This window comes from Convolutriloba macropyga, chromosome 7, assembly GCF_964194025.1.
Source record: "Convolutriloba macropyga chromosome 7, txConMacr16.3, whole genome shotgun sequence".
Classification (NCBI taxonomy): Eukaryota; Metazoa; Xenacoelomorpha; order Acoela; family Convolutidae; genus Convolutriloba; species Convolutriloba macropyga.
Genome location: NC_134474.1, coordinates 56,539,187 through 56,557,670, shown reverse-complemented (window position 1 = coordinate 56,557,670; position 18,484 = coordinate 56,539,187). Strand labels below are relative to the sequence as shown.

General features: G+C 33.5%; 1 protein-coding gene across 1 annotated transcript in view; it reads right to left on the bottom strand.

The window, feature by feature from the left end:
* Positions 1-18,484, bottom strand: part of LOC142343174 (ribosome quality control complex subunit NEMF-like) — a 28,041-nt gene that overhangs the window by 7,482 nt on the left and 2,075 nt on the right. The window contains exons 2-5 of the mRNA XM_075394874.1: positions 18,027-18,329; positions 14,381-14,773; positions 14,186-14,306; positions 1,162-1,331 (exon numbers count right to left, since the gene is read on the bottom strand). Of these exons, the coding sequence (XP_075250989.1) occupies positions 1,162-1,331; positions 14,186-14,306; positions 14,381-14,773; positions 18,027-18,329 (987 nt within the window). The remainder of the gene's footprint in view (positions 1-1,161; positions 1,332-14,185; positions 14,307-14,380; positions 14,774-18,026; positions 18,330-18,484) is intronic.

Here is an 18,484-nt window from a genome sequence, read left to right as displayed (position 1 = left end):
GCGAAAAATGACGTCACACACGCGCTTCAGTTGAAATTGCATGAACGAATGAACAAAAAGCGGATTTGAAATGGTTGTGACGTCATATGGTCGTAACAAAAATCGCGACGACGAAATAAAAAAAACCAAGAGAAGGCCAATAATAGCCCCAGCTATCGCTGTGCGGCTATATTAATAAGATCAAAATTGCATCTTTAAGTTTGATGTATTTTAAAAATGGTCAAAAAGATTTCCGAACGTACAATTACTTGTTAGCATAAGCGATATTATCTCTTTGGGCGGATAAAAATCAAGTTAAAACGAAGAAGCTGCTTCTCTCTCTCCCTATCTCTATCTCTCTCTCCTCTCTCTTCCTCTCTCTCTCTCTCTCTCTCTCTCTCTCTCTCTCTCTCTCTCTGTCTATCTCCTCCCTCCCCCTCTCTCTCCCGCTCTCTCTCTCTCTCTCTCGCTCTCGCTCTCGCTCTCGCTCTCGCTCTCGCTCTCCTTCTCTCTCTCTCTCTCCCTCTCAGAAAAATACACGAAGAAAAATCCCTCTCATTTTCTCCCTTCTTTCGAACAGATTGACTGAAACACTTGTTACGTACGGTAATTCAGTGACTAAGCTAATTAAAAAACAAACACTCACCGTAACTCCTCTTCGAGTTGTAAAAACTAGCAATAAGACCAATAATATCGTCGCTATCGCTTCGCGGCTACTAAAAACTTAGTTTCAGCAATTTATTCAGTTTTACTGCAAAGAGTCGTTTCTATTGCCAAAAATTCAAGACGAGGTGTGAAAATAACTTGAGAAGTATTCACGTTGATCAAAGAAAAAAGCTACAAAGCCGATAAGATCATAATGCTTTGTTTTCATCATTCTTGCGAACAAATTAATGAAAAGATTGCACAGACAAGGAAACGTGATAAGAATTGAGAGAACAAATTATATCAATTATACTCAGTAGAATTATACTCAATAGAATTATCAACAGTAGACGGTTATGTAAGATCCGAAGGATTAGTTTGATAACTGGCTTTGCGAGCGCCCCCAAATAATTGAATAACCTACAGTCACTCAGATAATTGCAATATTTGATTGAGAACAGTTAACTAACATTATTTCTTCACTCTAGAAAACATCACAATTTATCGATGAACGCAATGAAAGTCATGCATATCTACCTTCACCCGGTTCTTGTTGTTGTTGACAGTAGCACACTTAGCGGCCTCTTTCTTCTTCTTTTTCTCCTTAACAGGACCCGCAGAGGCTAACAGGGCCATTCTAGTCTCCCTCTCCTCGTCATCTTGGTCTCCATATTTCTGCTTCATCTTCTTTAATTTGTTCCGCTGACCTGTTTTTAAAAAATAAAAGTCGCATTATTTGACATTTTCACGCATTTGACGCATTTTTTTTAAATTTCACAATACCAAACCAGATTAGGTATGCCGCCGTACGACATAGTTTTTAATCAAAAACCGTAAAAGCCAAACTGCTTAGATTTAAATTCAACAACAGACGAAACAGGACATTGTAAATCATCTGAAACAAGCATATGTAAAGAACAGCCGATACACTCACATCTTGAACGCCATTTTAACCATCCAAAACTTAGAAAGTTAGAAGCAGGAATATTCGCAAAATGGTTCTTGGATAGAGAAAAACACTTTTAAATTTTAAAATAAAAATACGTCATGTAATTTTACATTTTACTGCAATTTTTAGAGGTTTTAGAAAATCTAGGAACATTCTAAAAAAACCAAAAAAACACTTAAAATACCATGAATCTATTTCAAGTTAAGATTGAGACTGTTGAAGCAACGTACATAGCTATCGTTTCGAACAAATTCTCGAGCAAAATGTTTGCGCCTAAAATTTCTGTTTCCAGGAAAAATGAGCGTGTTCTCAATATATCGAACAAGGTTAAAGTTGGTCATTAATTTGACAAGTGAAGTCGTTTACCAATAGGTTGAGAAGTAATGAGTGGAGAATTGTTCCATAAGGTACAACTTCCATTCCAAATCACTCCAGTCAGATACACTGTTATCAACTGAATATTTTACAGTCGGTTTATCAATTCGCGCAGCATTTTGAACAATTTTTGGCCCAACGATGTTTCACTTTTGTAGCTGGAATCTATAGTATCATTTAGAAACGAAACGTCGAACGAAAAATGTTTTGCAAAACATCTTTAAAAATCAATTTTTTAAGAAAAATGGAAACTCACCAATGTTAAAATCATGTTTTTAATTTAAAAATCCATAAATACTAACGTGAAAAAAAATTTAAAGGACCAATGAAAAGCTCAAAAGGTTGGCATTATTCACTCTCAATTGACTCATGACTCAATTCACTCTCACAAAGAGTCCAAAGATACCGCACAAAAATAATCAACTGATTGAGATGGAGAGTGATATTCGAATCAGAAACAAAGCAGCAGAATGCCAAATATTAAATAACATTAATAGATTGCGCTTACATATCCAATAACATAAACCAATTGATAAAAAAATAAAAAAGGCGAGAAAAGCTCGAGAACACATCGTATAGGTGACAACTTTAATCGCAAATTCGACAGACGCGAAGAGCTTAAGGGATCACTATAGACAAAAAAACTTGCCTATCAAATTGAGAACAACACTAGGAGGCTCGGTAATGTGCATTCGCACACAATGTTCCAAACCCGCTCAACCAAGTTCTTGACTTAATTGTCCGCCAAATGAGGAAGAGATGGAAAACTTTCAAAAACCATTTATTGTTGAAAAATAATTGGTGAATTCATTAAAAAACCGCTTGACGCTCTAATCATTATACAAATGAAACAATAACTCATTAGAGGGCCGATGATATCTGCCATTAAGTAGAGTAGGAGGCAAGAAAAACAAAATCAAATAAAAAAAACAACAAGCATTACTTACGACCAAAACTCAATGTCTATTTCTATTTATTACTTCTATTTATTTCTATCTATTATATATCGTTTTCTTGAAAAGTCGAAAATGGCATCAGACAAAAGTTAAGATAAACCAAATGACTTGCATTTCACCAGAAAAGATATGAGTGTTGTCTTTATTGAGAATAATAAACAAGTAGACAGAAAACAAAAAGGGCAAAATTAGAAAATACGTTTACAATATTCGAAAAGTTAAATTCAAAGTCATGAAAGCAATTAGCTATCAACTGAAACCATTCAATAGCTTCAAAATAATTTTCATACAAAACCATTGAGACCCGTCATTAAACGGTGTCTAAGCCCATAGGATCAAAATCTATTTACAAAATATGAAAAAAATTGAAAACAATGAATATATTCAATTGTGCTTTTTTTCAGCTCCATTATTGTGATATGCGACTTGTCATTAATGAGATGATCGAAAAAAATAGCATAAAAGAACACCAAAAGTTGGAAAAAGTCACTAAAAAAATTATGAAAACGTGTAGTATCAACTCCGAAAAACGCTCATTTAAAAACAAAAGCAATGAAAACTACAATAAGAATCACTTTGATAAGGCGACTTCTCTTCACTGAGACTATGCCGAGAAGTTGCAAAAACAGATCGAAATCGACAATTCTCAAATTACAATTATTTTTTAAAACTTTTTAGAAGCGTAAGGCAAACAAATGTAAGCATTCAACTTAAAAATAGTTATTAGTTTAGATGTTACTGTTTTGGAGGCCAATTGTACCTGTCATTGATGAGACTAAGTCGAAAGACTAACACCGAAAATAGGCTGACCTCAAAACTTAAAGAACAATTTCAAGCAAATTGCGTTGAACCCGTAAAACCATATTCTTTGTGATCAAAATATTGTGAATCTGCCTCGACCTCCCTTTGCACATAAATTTAATTGGACAATAAATGAAGTTTTATTTGAAATCATTCTGGTCTGTAACTAACATAAAAAAGGCAGAGGTTTTTCAAAAAACATGCAGCGCCCCATTGATATCAGAGTAACTAAATTCCACAACTACAAGGCTGATATTGCTGTTGCTGCTTTTCCATTAGAATTAAAATTGTTACAAATGTTACCAAAACGGCTAAAATGACCAAAAAGACAACAACATAAAAAATGAAGATTGGATACTTATTGAGTTATATTACCGAAAACAATTATGTATCACTGAAAGCATTAGATAGCTTTTACTAGCCCCATCGATAACGAACTAGACATTTGATAAATTAAACTTAGTAATACGACCAGAAAAGGAACATCAAATGCTGGCAAAACACAAGAATTAAGTAAAAAAAACACGAAACATTTGTCGGAGTCATAAAAACCACGAACAAACATAAAAATACAATATTGCTTCAATGAACCTTAATTTCTTTCAATAGACATTATTAGAACATAAAGTGGCCTCTTAATAATTGAAAATTGACATGAGAAAATTTTTAATTGGGTTCAAAAAATGCAAAAAAAAAATTCAAAAAGGACAGTCCCAAAGAGTCCCTGCAATCAGAATCCTTTTTCATTGTGAAAAACAAAGATGACACCAAAACTTGAATTCCTGTCGCTTCGCGGCTGTAAGAAACTTATTTGTTCTCTAAAATTGGGTAATAGATTTATTAGCTAACTAAAATCTTAACATACCAAAAACAAACTGCATTTAAAAAAATTATCGGTTTAAATTAGCAAAAACCCGCAAATTTGTTATTTCCAGAAAGCTTTTGTGTCAGCAGTTTCGATGTCTGCACCACCGGTCAAACTGGACGAAGTGAAACAAACAGGCATATTTGATGCCTTTATATAAAATGCTCAATTTTCAAAAATTTAGCTGCAAATTTTTGCCGATACAGTTGAACCTTTACACGTAAAAACTAATGAGAATATTGTTAACAATACTGTCATATTTTAGCAAAAATTGTTCCAAATTTAAGAAATTACGAAAAAAGTGAACAAAACAACAGAAGGGAGCCTAACATTTACAAAACTTTGAACCTCCGTAACTCCTTAGAAGAACGCGAAAAAAAAAATCTTTTAAATATTAAATTCTACGCTTGGCAAGCTTTCTAATGATGCCTCTCAAAATCCTGTACGATGATATTCCATCGGCAAAATAGACTGAACAAAAAAAACAGTTGAGTATATAGTTCCTCCGTAAACTGAACTGGGTCGGAACAAGTATACTTCAAAAAACGAACAAGGTTAAAGTTGGTCATTAATTTGACAAGTGAAGTCGTTTACCGATAGGCTGAGAAGTAATGAGTGGAGAATTGTTCTATAAGGTACAACTTCCATTTCAAATCATTCTTGTCAGATACACTGTTATCAACTGAATATTTTACAGTCGGTTTATCAATTCGCGCAGCATTTTGAACAATTTTTGGCCCAACGATGTTTCACTTTTGTAGCTGGAATCTATAGTATCATTTAGAAACGAAACGTCGAACGAAAAATGTTTTGCAAAACATCTTTAAAAATCAATTTTTTAAGAAAAATGGAAACTCACCAATGTTAAAATCATGTTTTTAATTTAAAAATCCATAAATACTAACGTGAAAAAAAATTTAAAGGACCAATGAAAAGCTCAAAAGGTTGGCATTATTCACTCTCAATTGACTCATGACTCAATTCACTCTCACAAAGAGTCCAAAGATACCGCACAAAAATAATCAACTGATTGAGATGGAGAGTGATATTCGAATCAGAAACAAAGCAGCAGAATGCCAAATATTAATTAACATTAATAGATTGCGCTTACATATCCAATAACAGAAACCAATTGATAAATAATAAAAAAGGCGAGAAAAGCTCGACAACACATCGTATAGGTGACAACTTTTATAGCAAATTCGACAGACACGAAGAGCTTAAGGGGTCATTATAGACAAAAAAACTTGCCTATCAAATTCAGAACAAAACAAGGAGGCTCGGTAATGTGCATTCGCATAACAATGTTCCAACCCCGCTCAACCAAGTTCTTGACTTAATTGTCCGCCAAATGAGGAAGAGATGGAAAACTTTTAAAAATCATTTATTGTTAAAAAATAATTTGAATTCATTAAAAAACCGCTTGACGCTCTAACCACTATACAAATGAAACAATAACTCATTAGAGGGCCGATGATATCTGCCATTTAGTAGAGTAGGAGGCAAGAAAAAAAATCAAACAAAAAACAAAAACAACAAGCATTACTTACGACCAAAACTCAATGTCTATCTATTTCTCTTTATTACTTCTATTTATTTCTATCTAATATCTATCGTTTCCTTGAAAAGTCGAAAATGGCATCAGACAAAAAGTAAGATGAACCAAATGACTTGCATTTCACCAGAAAAGATATGGGTGTTGTCTTTATTGAGAATAATAAACAAGTAGACAGAAAACAAAACGGGCAAAATTAGAAAATACGTTAACACTATTCGAAAAATTAAATTCAAAGTCATGAAAGCAATTAGCTATCAACGGAAACCATTCAATGGCTTAAAAATAACCTTCATACAAAACCATTGAGACCCATCATTAAACGGTGTCGAAGCCCATAGGATCAAAATCTATTTCCAAAATATGAAAAAAAATCAAAACAATGAATATAATCAATTGTGCTTTTTTCAGCTCCATTATTGTGCTATGCGACTTGTCATTAATGAGATGATCGGACAAAATAGCACAAAAGAACATCAAAAGTGGGAAAAAGTCACATAAAAATTATAAAAACTTGTAGTATCAAGTACGCTCATTTAAAAACAAAGGCAATAAAAACTACAATAAGAATCACTTTGATCAGGCGACTTCTCTTCACTGAGACTATGCCGAGAAGTTGCAAAAACAGATCGAAATCGACAATTCTCAAATTACAATTATTTTTTTAAACTTTTTAGAAGCGTAAGGCAAACAAACGTAAGCATTAAACTTAAAAATAGTTATTAGTTTAGATGTTACTGCTTTGGAGGCCAATTGTACCTGTCATTGATGAGGCTTAGTCGAAAGACTAACACCGAAAATAGGCTGACCTCATAACTTAACGAACAATTTAACGCAAATTACGTTGAACCCATAAAACATATTCTTTGTGATCAAAATATGGTGTATCTGCCTCGGCCTCCCTTTGCACATAAATTTAACTGGACAATAAATGAAGTTTTATTTGAAATCATTCTGGTCTGTAACCAACAAAAAAAAGGCAAAAATTTTTCAAAAAAATGCAGCGCCCCATTTATATCTGATTAACTAAATTCCACAACTACACCAAGGCTGATATTGCTGTTGCTGCTTTTCCATTACAATTAAAATTGTTCCAAATGTTACCGAAACGGCTAAATTGACCAAAAAGACAACAACATAAAAATGAAGATTGGATACTTATTGAGTTATATTACCGAAAACAATTATGTATCACGGAAAGCATAAGATAGTTTTTATTAGCTCCATCGATAACGAACTAGACAATTGACAATTTAAACTTAGTAATACAACCACAAAAGGAACATCAAATGCTGGCAAAACACAAGAATTAAATAAAAAAATGCACGAACCATTTGTCGGAGTCACAAAAACCATGAGCTTAACTAATAAAAAACAAAATTGCTTCAATGGACCTTATTTTGTTTCAATGGACCTTATTAGAACATAAAGTGGCCTCTTAATAATTGAAAATTGAAATGAGAAAACTTTTAGTTGGGTTCAAAAATTGCAAAAAAAAATTCAAAAAGGACAGTCCCAAAGAGTCCCTGCAATCAGAATCCTTTTTCATTGTGAAAAACAAAGATGACACCAAAACTTGAATTCCTGTCGCTTCGCGGCTGTAAGAAACTTATTTGTTCTCTAAAATTGGGTAATAGATTTATTAGCTAACTAAAATCTTAACATACCAAAAACAAACTGCATTTAAAAAAATTATCGGTTTAAATTAGTAAAAACCCGCAAATTTGTTATTTCCAGAAAGCTTTTGTGTCAGCAGTTTCGATGTCTGCACCACCGGTCAAACTGGACGAAGTGAAACAAACAGGCATATTTGATGCCTTTATATAAAATGCTCAATTTTCAAAAATTTAGCTGAAAATTTTTGCCGAAACAGTTGAACCTTTACACTTAAAAACTAATGAGACTATTGTTAAAAAAATTATGAAAACGTGTAGTATCAACTCCGAAAAACGCTCATTTAAAAACAAAAGCAATGAAAACTACAATAAGAATCACTTTGATAAGGCGACTTCTCTTCACTGAGACTATGCCGAGAAGTTGCAAAAACAGATCGAAATCGACAATTCTCAAATTACAATTATTTTTTAAAACTTTTTAGAAGCGTAAGGCAAACAAATGTAAGCATTCAACTTAATAGTTATTCAACTTAATAGTTAAAAATAATTATTAGTTTAGATGTTACTGTTTTGGAGGCCAATTGTACCTGTCATTGATGAGACTAAGTCGAAAGACTAACACCGAAAATAGGCTGACCTCAAAACTTAAAGAACAATTTCAAGCAAATTGCGTTGAACCCGTAAAACCATATTCTTTGTGATCAAAATATTTTGAATCTGCCTCGACCTCCCTTTGCACATAAATTTAATTGGACAATAAATGAAGTTTTATTTGAAATCATTCTGGTCTGTAACTAACATAAAAAAGGCAGAGGTTTTTCAAAAAACATGCAGCGCCCCATTGATATCAGAGTAACTAAATTCCACAACTACAAGGCTGATATTGCTGTTGCTGCTTTTCCATTAGAATTAAAATTGTTACAAATGTTACCAAAACGGCTAAAATGACCAAAAAGACAACAACATAAAAAATGAAGATTGGATACTTATTGAGTTATATTACCGAAAACAATTATGTATCACTGAAAGCATTAGATAGCTTTTATTAGCGCCATCGATAACGAACTAGACATTTGATAATTTAAACTTAGTAATACAACCAGAAAAGGAACATCAAATGCTGGCAAAGCACAAGAATTAAGTAAAAAAAACACGAAACATTTGTCGGAGTCATAAAAACCACGAACAAACATAAAAATACAATATTGCTTCAATGAACCTTAATTTCTTTCAATAGACATTATTAGAACATAAAGTGGCCTCTTAATAATTGAAAATTGACATGAGAAAATTTTTAATTGGGTTCAAAAAATGCAAAAAAAAATTTCAAAAAGGACAGTCCCAAAATGCAATCAGAATCCTTTTTCATTGCAAAAAACAACGACGACACCAAAACTTGAACTCCTGTCGCTTCGCGGCTGTAAGAAACTCATGTTCTCTAAAATTGGGTAATAGATTTATTAGCTAACTAAAATCTTAACACCAAAAACAAACTACATTTAAAAAATTATCGGTTTAAATTAGCAAAAAACCACAAAATTGTTATTTCCAGAAAGCTTTTGAGTCAGCAGTTTTGATGTCTGCAACACCGGTCAAACTGGACGAAGTGAAACAAACAGGCATATTTGATGCCTTTTATAAAATGCTCAATTTTCAAAAATTTAGCTGAAAATTTTTGCCGAAACAGTTGAACCTTTACACGTAAAAACTAATGAGAATATTGTTAACAAAACTGTCATATTTTAGCAAAAATTGTTCAAAATTTAAGAAATTACAAAAAAAGTGAACAAAACAACAGAAGGGAGCCTAACATTTACAAAACTTTGAACCTCCGTAACTCCTTAGAAGAACGCGAAAAAAAAATCTTTTAAATATTAAATTCTACGCTTGGCAAGCTTTCTAATGATGCCTCTCAAAATCCTGTACGATGATAATCCATCGGCAAATAGACTGAACAAAAAAAACAGTTGAGTATATAGTTCCTCCGTAAACTGAACTGGGTCGGAACAAGTATACTTCAAAAAACGAACAAGGTTAAAGTTGGTCATTAATTTGACAAGTGAAGTCGTTTACCGATAGGCTGAGAAGTAATGAGTGGAGAATTGTTCTATAAGGTACAACTTCCATTTCAAATCATTCTTGTCAGATACACTGTTATCAACTGAATATTTTACAGTCGGTTTATCAATTCGCGCAGCATTTTGAACAATTTTTGGCCCAACGATGTTTCACTTTTGTAGCTGGAATCTATAGTATCATTTAGAAACGAAACGTCGAACGAAAAATGTTTTGCAAAACATCTTTAAAAATCAATTTTTTAAGAAAAATGGAAACTCACCAATGTTAAAATCATGTTTTTAATTTAAAAATCCATAAATACTAACGTGAAAAAAAATTTAAAGGACCAATGAAAAGCTCAAAAGGTTGGCATTATTCACTCTCAATTGACTCATGACTCAATTCACTCTCACAAAGAGTCCAAAGATACCGCACAAAAATAATCAACTGATTGAGATGGAGAGTGAATAATGCCAACCTCGAATCAGAAACAAAGCAGCAGAATGCCAAATATTAATTAACATTAATAGATTGCGCTTACATATCCAATAACAGAAACCAATTGATAAATAATAAAAAAAGCGAGAAAAGCTCGAGAACACATCGTATAGGTGACAACTTTTATAGCAAATTCGACAGACACGAAGAGCTTAAGGGGTCATTATAGACAAAAAAACTTGCCTATCAAATTCAGAACAAAACAAGGAGGCTCGGTAATGTGCATTCGCATAACAATGTTCCAACCCCACTCAACCAAGTTCTTGACTTAATTGTCCGCCAAATGAGGAAGAGATGGAAAACTTTTAAAAATCATTTATTGTTAAAAAATAATTTGAATTCATTAAAAAACCGCTTGACGCTCTAACCACTATACAAATGAAACAATAACTCATTAGAGGGCCGATGATATCTGGCATTTAGTAGAGTAGGAGGCAAGAAAAAAATCAAATAAAAAACAAAAACAACAAGCATTACTTACGACCAAAACTCAATGTCTATCTATTTCTCTTTATTACTTCTATTTATTTCTATCTAATATCTATCGTTTCCTTGAAAAGTCGAAAATGGCATCAGACAAAAAGTAAGATAAACCAAATGACTTGCATTTCACCAGAAAAGATATGGGTGTTGTCTTTATTGAGAATAATAAACAAGTAGACAGAAAACAAAACGGGCAAAATTAGAAAATACGTTAACACTATTCGAAAAATTAAATTCAAAGTCATGAAAGCAATTAGCTATCAACGGAAACCATTCAATGGCTTAAAAATAACCTTCATACAAAACCATTGAGACCCGTCATTAAACGGTGTCGAAGCCCATAGGATCAAAATCTATTTCCAAAATATGAAAAAAAATCAAAACAATGAATATAATCAATTGTGCTTTTTTCAGCTCCATTATTGTGATATGCGACTTGTCATTAATGAGATGATCGGACAAAATAGCACAAAAGAACATCAAAAGTGGGAAAAAGTCACATAAAAATTATAAAAACTTGTAGTATCAAGTACGCTCATTTAAAAACAAAGGCAATAAAAACTACAATAAGAATCACTTTGATCAGGCGACTTCTCTTCACTGAGACTATGCCGAGAAGTTGCAAAAACAGATCGAAATCGACAATTCTCAAATTACAATTATTTTTTTAAACTTTTTAGAAGAGTAAGGCAAACAAACGTAAGCATTCAACTTAAAAATAGTTATTAGTTTAGATGTTACTGCTTTGGAGGCCAATTGTACCTGTCATTGATGAGGCTTAGTCGAAAGACTAACACCGAAAATAGGCTGACCTCATAACTTAACGAACAATTTAACGCAAATTACGTTGAACCCATAAAACATATTCTTTGTGATCAAAATATTGTGTATCTGCCTCGGCCTCCCTTTGCACATAAATTTAACTGGACAATAAATGAAGTTTTTTTTGATATCATTCTGGTCTGTAACTAACATAAAAAAGGCAGAGGTTTTTCAAAAAAATGCAGCGCCCCATTTATATCTGATTAACTAAATTCCACAACTACACCAAGGCTGATATTGCTGTTGCTGCTTTTCCATTACAATTAAAATTGTTCCAAATGTTACCGAAACGGCTAAATTGACCAAAAAGACAACAACATAAAAATGAAGATTGGATACTTATTGAGTTATATTACCGAAAACAATTATGTATCACGGAAAGCATAAGATAGTTTTTATTAGCTCCATCGATAACGAACTAGACAATTGACAATTTAAACTTAGTAATACAACCACAAAAGGAACATCAAATGCTGGCAAAACACAAGAATTAAATAAAAAAATGCACGAACCATTTGTCGGAGTCACAAAAACCATGAGCTTAACTAATAAAAAACAAAATTGCTTCAATGGACCTTATTTTGTTTCAATGGACCTTATTAGAACATAAAGTGGCCTCTTAATAATTGAAAATTGAAATGAGAAAACTTTTAGTTGGGTTCAAAAATTGCAAAAAAAAATTCAAAAAGGACAGTCCCAAAGAGTCCCTGCAATCAGAATCCTTTTTCATTGTGAAAAACAAAGATGACACCAAAACTTGAATTCCTGTCGCTTCGCGGCTGTAAGAAACTTATTTGTTCTCTAAAATTGGGTAATAGATTTATTAGCTAACTAAAATCTTAACATACCAAAAACAAACTGCATTTAAAAAAATTATCGGTTTAAATTAGCAAAAAACCGCAAATTTGTTATTTCCAGAAAGCTTTTGTGTCAGCAGTTTCGATGTCTGCACCACCGGTCAAACTGGACGAAGTGAAACAAACAGGCATATTTGATGCCTTTATATAAAATGCTCAATTTTCAAAAATTTAGCTGAAAATTTTTGCCGAAACAGTTGAACCTTTACACTTAAAAACTAATGAGACTATTGTTAACAATACTGTCATATTTTAGCAAAAATTGATCAATATTTAAGAAAATACGAAAAAAGTGAACAAAAAAACAACAGAAGGGAGCCCAACATTTACAAAACTTTGAACCTCCGTAACTCCTTAGAAATACGCGAAATCAAATCTTTTGAATATTAAATTCTACGCTTGGCAAGCTTTCTAATGATGCCTCTCACAATCCTGTACGATGAATATCGATCGGCAAAATTGACTGAACAAAAAAAACAGTTGATTATATATTTCCTCCGTAAACTGAACTGGGTCGGAACAAATATACTTCAAAAAACGATTCGAGGAATCAAAAATTGTTAATTAAATCAGATGTTAACTTGCGAACAAAACTAGTTGTTTACATTTCTTATTTTATCTTATTTGCACTTTCCCACTATGCTTCATATTTCAATTTCATCTCTCTTCCCATTTTTTGGATAATATCACTCAAAAAACAATTTAAGTGGGGAGTGAAGGCTTGTTTCAATGAAAAAAGAAGATAATTCCACAGATATGAAACTAAATTTTTCATCGTTTTACCGTTACGCATCATTTTACCGTTATGCCCCTGGAACAATGAGGGCTGAAGTTTATGGAAAATAAACGCTAGCAATTGAAATGATTATGCACAAAACGCCAAAAATTCAACCGAATTAACGCGGAAGACTTATCAAATTAAAGTTCAATATTTTGAAAGCATTTGACAATGAAGATAACGACCACGTCGCCAAACTCCTCTTTGGAGTCAGAATTCAAAAACTTGGCAGATAAACTTTTTGAGCGCAAAAGCTGAATAAACTTTTTAGCCGGCTTATTGCTCCAATAGCCGCGGTGAAATCGATACAGCTTTTGTGGACTAAGCATCGCTAACGAGTATTCAGCTGTATTGTTGGCCAAATGATCGCTAAATATCAAATTCCTTGTTTCATTTTTCGCTAAATTATTTCTTTTTTGCTTATTATAAAATTTCTTATTCCATTTCAACGCCACAGCCGTACCTTTACAAGCCTTAATTCAGCAGCGGTCCTTTATGGCCCTTCAACGGATTTAGAGTAAACTGAAGCGATCTCAAAAAGAGAACGGAAGTCAAATATGGTTTAAAAAAATAGTTCAGCTAAAAATTGCAACTAAAGAGCGTAACAACCGATGTCACCCAGATAAAAGCAGCGGAAGATCAGCATGAACTCGTGATCGAAACTGCTGGAAACTGGAGGAAAAATTTGAAAAAAATGAGTGTCCGACGGCAAAAGAAAAAATCCAGATGATAGCTGCTTTTGCCCTTCACTTATTTGATTGCAGCAACATACAGAAAAACAGTGGAGTAACTTTAAGTTCCCATACACCTAATTGAAATTGAATGAGCATTACTCCGGCTTTCAACAACCTTGCCTTTTGTATTGTTGTATACTCTAAGCAAGGATTAATTCACGTTTTTTAAAAATAAAAATTAGTTCTACCAGTTTTAGAATAACTAATTGATCACCTCTCTTCATTTGAGCTGGCGCGCTGCTGTGATCCTTGGCTTCACTCTTAATTTTATCATCCTGAGAAGACTCAACAGACAATTTGTTTTCCTTAGAGTCCTCATGACTCTTTTCCATCTTCTGGAACAGTGAAGAAAGTACATTATAGAGCCAAACAAAACATCTAAAAATTTTAGTTTAGAGTAATTTATAACCTGTTCCGTCGCATTAACAGTGAGGTTGCCATCAATACGTTCTGAATCATCCTTTAGATTTCTCTTCTGATTGTCACCTTGGCTGTTTTTGTCTTCCTTTAAAGCTGTCTCATTGGCTGAACTGTAATCGCTCTTGTTATTCACACTCGTATCTTCCAAATAAGTCTTGATTTCGGGAGAATTGTCATCCGTTTTCGGTTTGCTTGTATTTGACTTTTCCTCTTCTTCTTCAGCCGACGAAATGCCATTAAACAGCTCGTCAATCTGTTCCTGAGTCAGACCTCCTTCACCACTGTTTTCATTGACCACATCCGTATCGTTATCAGCGACTGATGCATTATCTGAGAATCCACAGATGGAACCAGGGAGACTTTGCTGACGAGACACATCACTCTTCAACATGCATAAACACAGAATGCTATATTTTGATCTGCTTTCTTCTTATTTTTGGCGTGAGTTTCATGAAGTATGCTGTAATAAAAAGATTGCCGGTAAATAGCCGCCGTTGATTCCAATAAGCATGATTGGGATTGAAAGAATAGATATTGAAAAAAAAATTGTACTAAAACATTTTTTAAGTCCGATTTATTTTGATGGCATTTCGTAGTTGAACATAACGTATTTCTGTTTCTTAGAGAGAGGGTACAGGGGCTACTATCAATACCTATAAGCATTAGAGATGGTAACTAAGACTTATAGGAACGACGTTCAAATAGCGGGCATCTAAAATTGGGCTTTATGGGTTTATCCCGTTCCTATTTCTGACTTCAATTTTTCTATACTGACTCTGTTCATTTTGAATTGCTTTGCTGAACAACTGATGTTCAAAATCACTCTTAGCAGAATGAGAGAAGAGAGAAACTAGCCTAGAGAAGTCAAAAAGATTTCAGGCAAAATGTTGAAAAATTGGCAAAATGAGGTAAAGCGAAACATTTTTTTGTTCGACGATAAAAATAGCCGGAAGAAATTCGGAAATGACTCGAAGGAGAAAATTGCCCATACTTAAGAATAAACAACTAGAACAGCTATTGTGAACCCTGAACCTCCACATATGCCATAAAAAACTTAAGGAAGAACAGAAACCGCATTCAAAAACAAATTGAACAAAAAAAACTAGAAAAAATAAATTAGTTTTTTCAATAGTACAAGGAAACAGAGAGCCGAGTAAAGTTCCTTTGCAACTAGAGCAATGAAAAGGTCGCAAAACAACGCGCAAGTCATAATAGGCTTAAGAAACTTGTCTAGGAAAAACTGGTTTAAAATTTCTCAATTTTTCTGTCAATTTTCCAAAAAAATAATTTATACCAAGAAAAATTTAGTCAATTGGTATCTGAGTATTCCTGAAGTAACAAGCATCTATTCAAATCCTACTTAAAGCATTAAAACAAAAAAAAAATAAATTTCTTAAAATCAGCAAAACTGATCAAAAACCTCCAAATTAGCATTAAACTTAAATAAACTACTTGAAACCTTCAATTCTTATCCGAACAAGCCTAAAACTAATACAATATCATAATCAAACCTCATAACCATCAAAAGTTTCAGAAAACTTCTTTTAAAAGCTGCACGTGAACAAAAAAAATTTCGCTCGCTTAGAGAAAATCTTTTTACACATCATTTTCTCGCTCTCTCAAAAACAGCAGCATGAACAAAAACCACTCTCTTTTCCCTCCGCTCTTCACTTTTGTTCAGCACCAAAATCAATACAAATTTTTTCACGCGTTTCATTTCCCGCTTCAAAAATCACTCCAATAATATTGATTAAAAAAAGGACTTCTCCAATACTCTTCTTCGAGTCGTAAAAATAGGAGCTCTATAATAGCCGGCTGAGAAGATGAGGGCTGCTATTAATAAAGTTCAGATCGGAAAAATCGCACTTGATCACTACCTCCCTTCACTCCGCCTCCCCTTTAATCGATTACTGTACTTTCGATAAAAACTTCGTTGACAGATTGCTTAGCTTCTGAAATGCTTAGACGAGCATCTGCCTTTTAAACTTCATCTGAACAAAAACAGATTGCGCGAACCTCACATAATAGTTATCCCAAAAAGGTCAAATTGAGTTATCCATAGTCTGATCTTCGAACAAACTTTCGCTAAAATTGAAAAATAGAACAACGGTAATTATTTTCATTAAAATCAAGTTGTAAATTGCACAGCTCTTATATTTCAAGAACAATAAAAATAACCGACTGATTGCCGGCCAATAGCGGCGAAATAAACCACCACAAGAGACACCATAGTTAACAAAATCACCAAAACCAAAGAAAAAGACTCTGATTTCGAATTATCCGTATTTTCAAATTAAATTTCAATCTTTATAGCCTTATAATTGTTAAGCTTGGGTGACCTCCACTCAATTCAGAAATTGAATTCTGAAACTATATTTATTTAATCGTAAAATAAGAGGACGTAAAATAATTGATTTAGAAAAAGTTCGTTTTCAAGCCTTCAATACCAACATTTTATTACTCCCAAAATTACAAAATGACGCAACTACAACCCAACGTTAACCTTCGAACACTAAATTACGACCAAACTTTCAGCAAAAGCAAAAAAATTCAAAACACTCTTAACGACGTATCTCTTCAAAATCAAGTACTTCTAACCGAAATAAATTTAATTCATAATAATCAAAAATAAAGATAGTTTCTGGAAAAATTTGAGAACAAAACCAAACTTTACTTGAATTTCGTTGGGAAGTTCTTGATAAGGTAGAAGTTCTTGATAACGTGAATTTCGTTGAGAAGTTCTCATAACTGTAACTGAAGAAAAACAGACGATAGCAGTCAAAAATGAATTTAATTGTTCCTTACCAACTGAAGAAATAACGCACGACAAAAAACTCAAAATTTATTCAGTGTCGGCTTTTCAAGACAGCAGTAGCTATGCAAATGAATGAACAAATTAAAATGAAGTGAAACATCTAAACGAATGGACTTTTAATGAATGTTACAAATGACGACCACCTGTCAAAAAATTGATAGGAAACAATAAACAACTTTGCGTTGATAATCTTGATAACGAACTTTTTGAATATAAATTTGCTCCTTCTCAGCAAGTTCATTAGATTTTGTCCTTCTGAAACTACTAAAATTAGCTTAGGATCACTCTTGCAGATCAATAACTTCAGTTTATACTTCCTAAAGAACGAAAACCTGGTAATGTTCTTAAAATCGAAACAACTCGAAAGGTTTGGGGGATATTTGAAAATAACATCGTCTTTTTAGAATGCCAAAAATTTTGGAATTTCAGTCCCAGAAAAAAATACGATCCTATATGTCAATTCCAGTTCTTTCAAATTTCAGAACAATAAATCGCTACTTTAATTTGCTCCTTATACATTTGGTAATGGTTGAATGCCAGAGATCAGACATTTTGCCAGAGAAGACATTTTGTGGAAGCTTCCATAGTGCGCTCTTTAACTGTCAAATGCTTAAAGTGATATCAGTGATATCATCCTTTTAAATACACTGGAAAGAAAGGAGAGAGGTGGTAGAGCGAAATTATACTTGAGAGCCTTCTTATTTACTTTCAGTACTTTTTGTCAGTTCTGGTAAAATTTACTCCGGTTTCTTAAGCTGTTTTGCAAAAAAATGTTTTTCGAGTTTATTAATAACAAATGCTGTGGGATTGAAGAACTTACGACAGAGCTAGTGTCACTACCTCCGAATCCATACTTGGAACCTCTCTCTCCCTTGTGTCTGGGGATACTCTGCTCTTCCAGACAAAACATGAACCCAAAGCCCATCACCAGCTGCGGTTGGGCTATTTGGTTCCTTTTGCCTCTGACCATGAAGGACCCAGTGGTCAGGTACTCCCCAGATGGCGCTGTTTTGGAGACTTGATTAGCATGCACCCACCATGCAGACTGCCATATCTTGGCATCCCAGGCACTACTGTAGCAGACAGCCATTGATGCAGCTTCCTGGAGAGTCCTCGGAGGAACCTGAACGACAAGAGCAGAACTCATCAAACAGTTAAATGGAAAGCCGCTACTCATATTCACAGCTAATGCCAAAATTCATTTTTCGTTTTCTTTTCTGAGTCAGTAGTTGGAAAACGTGGCTAATACCAAACACGCCAAAACTATTCAAAATATTC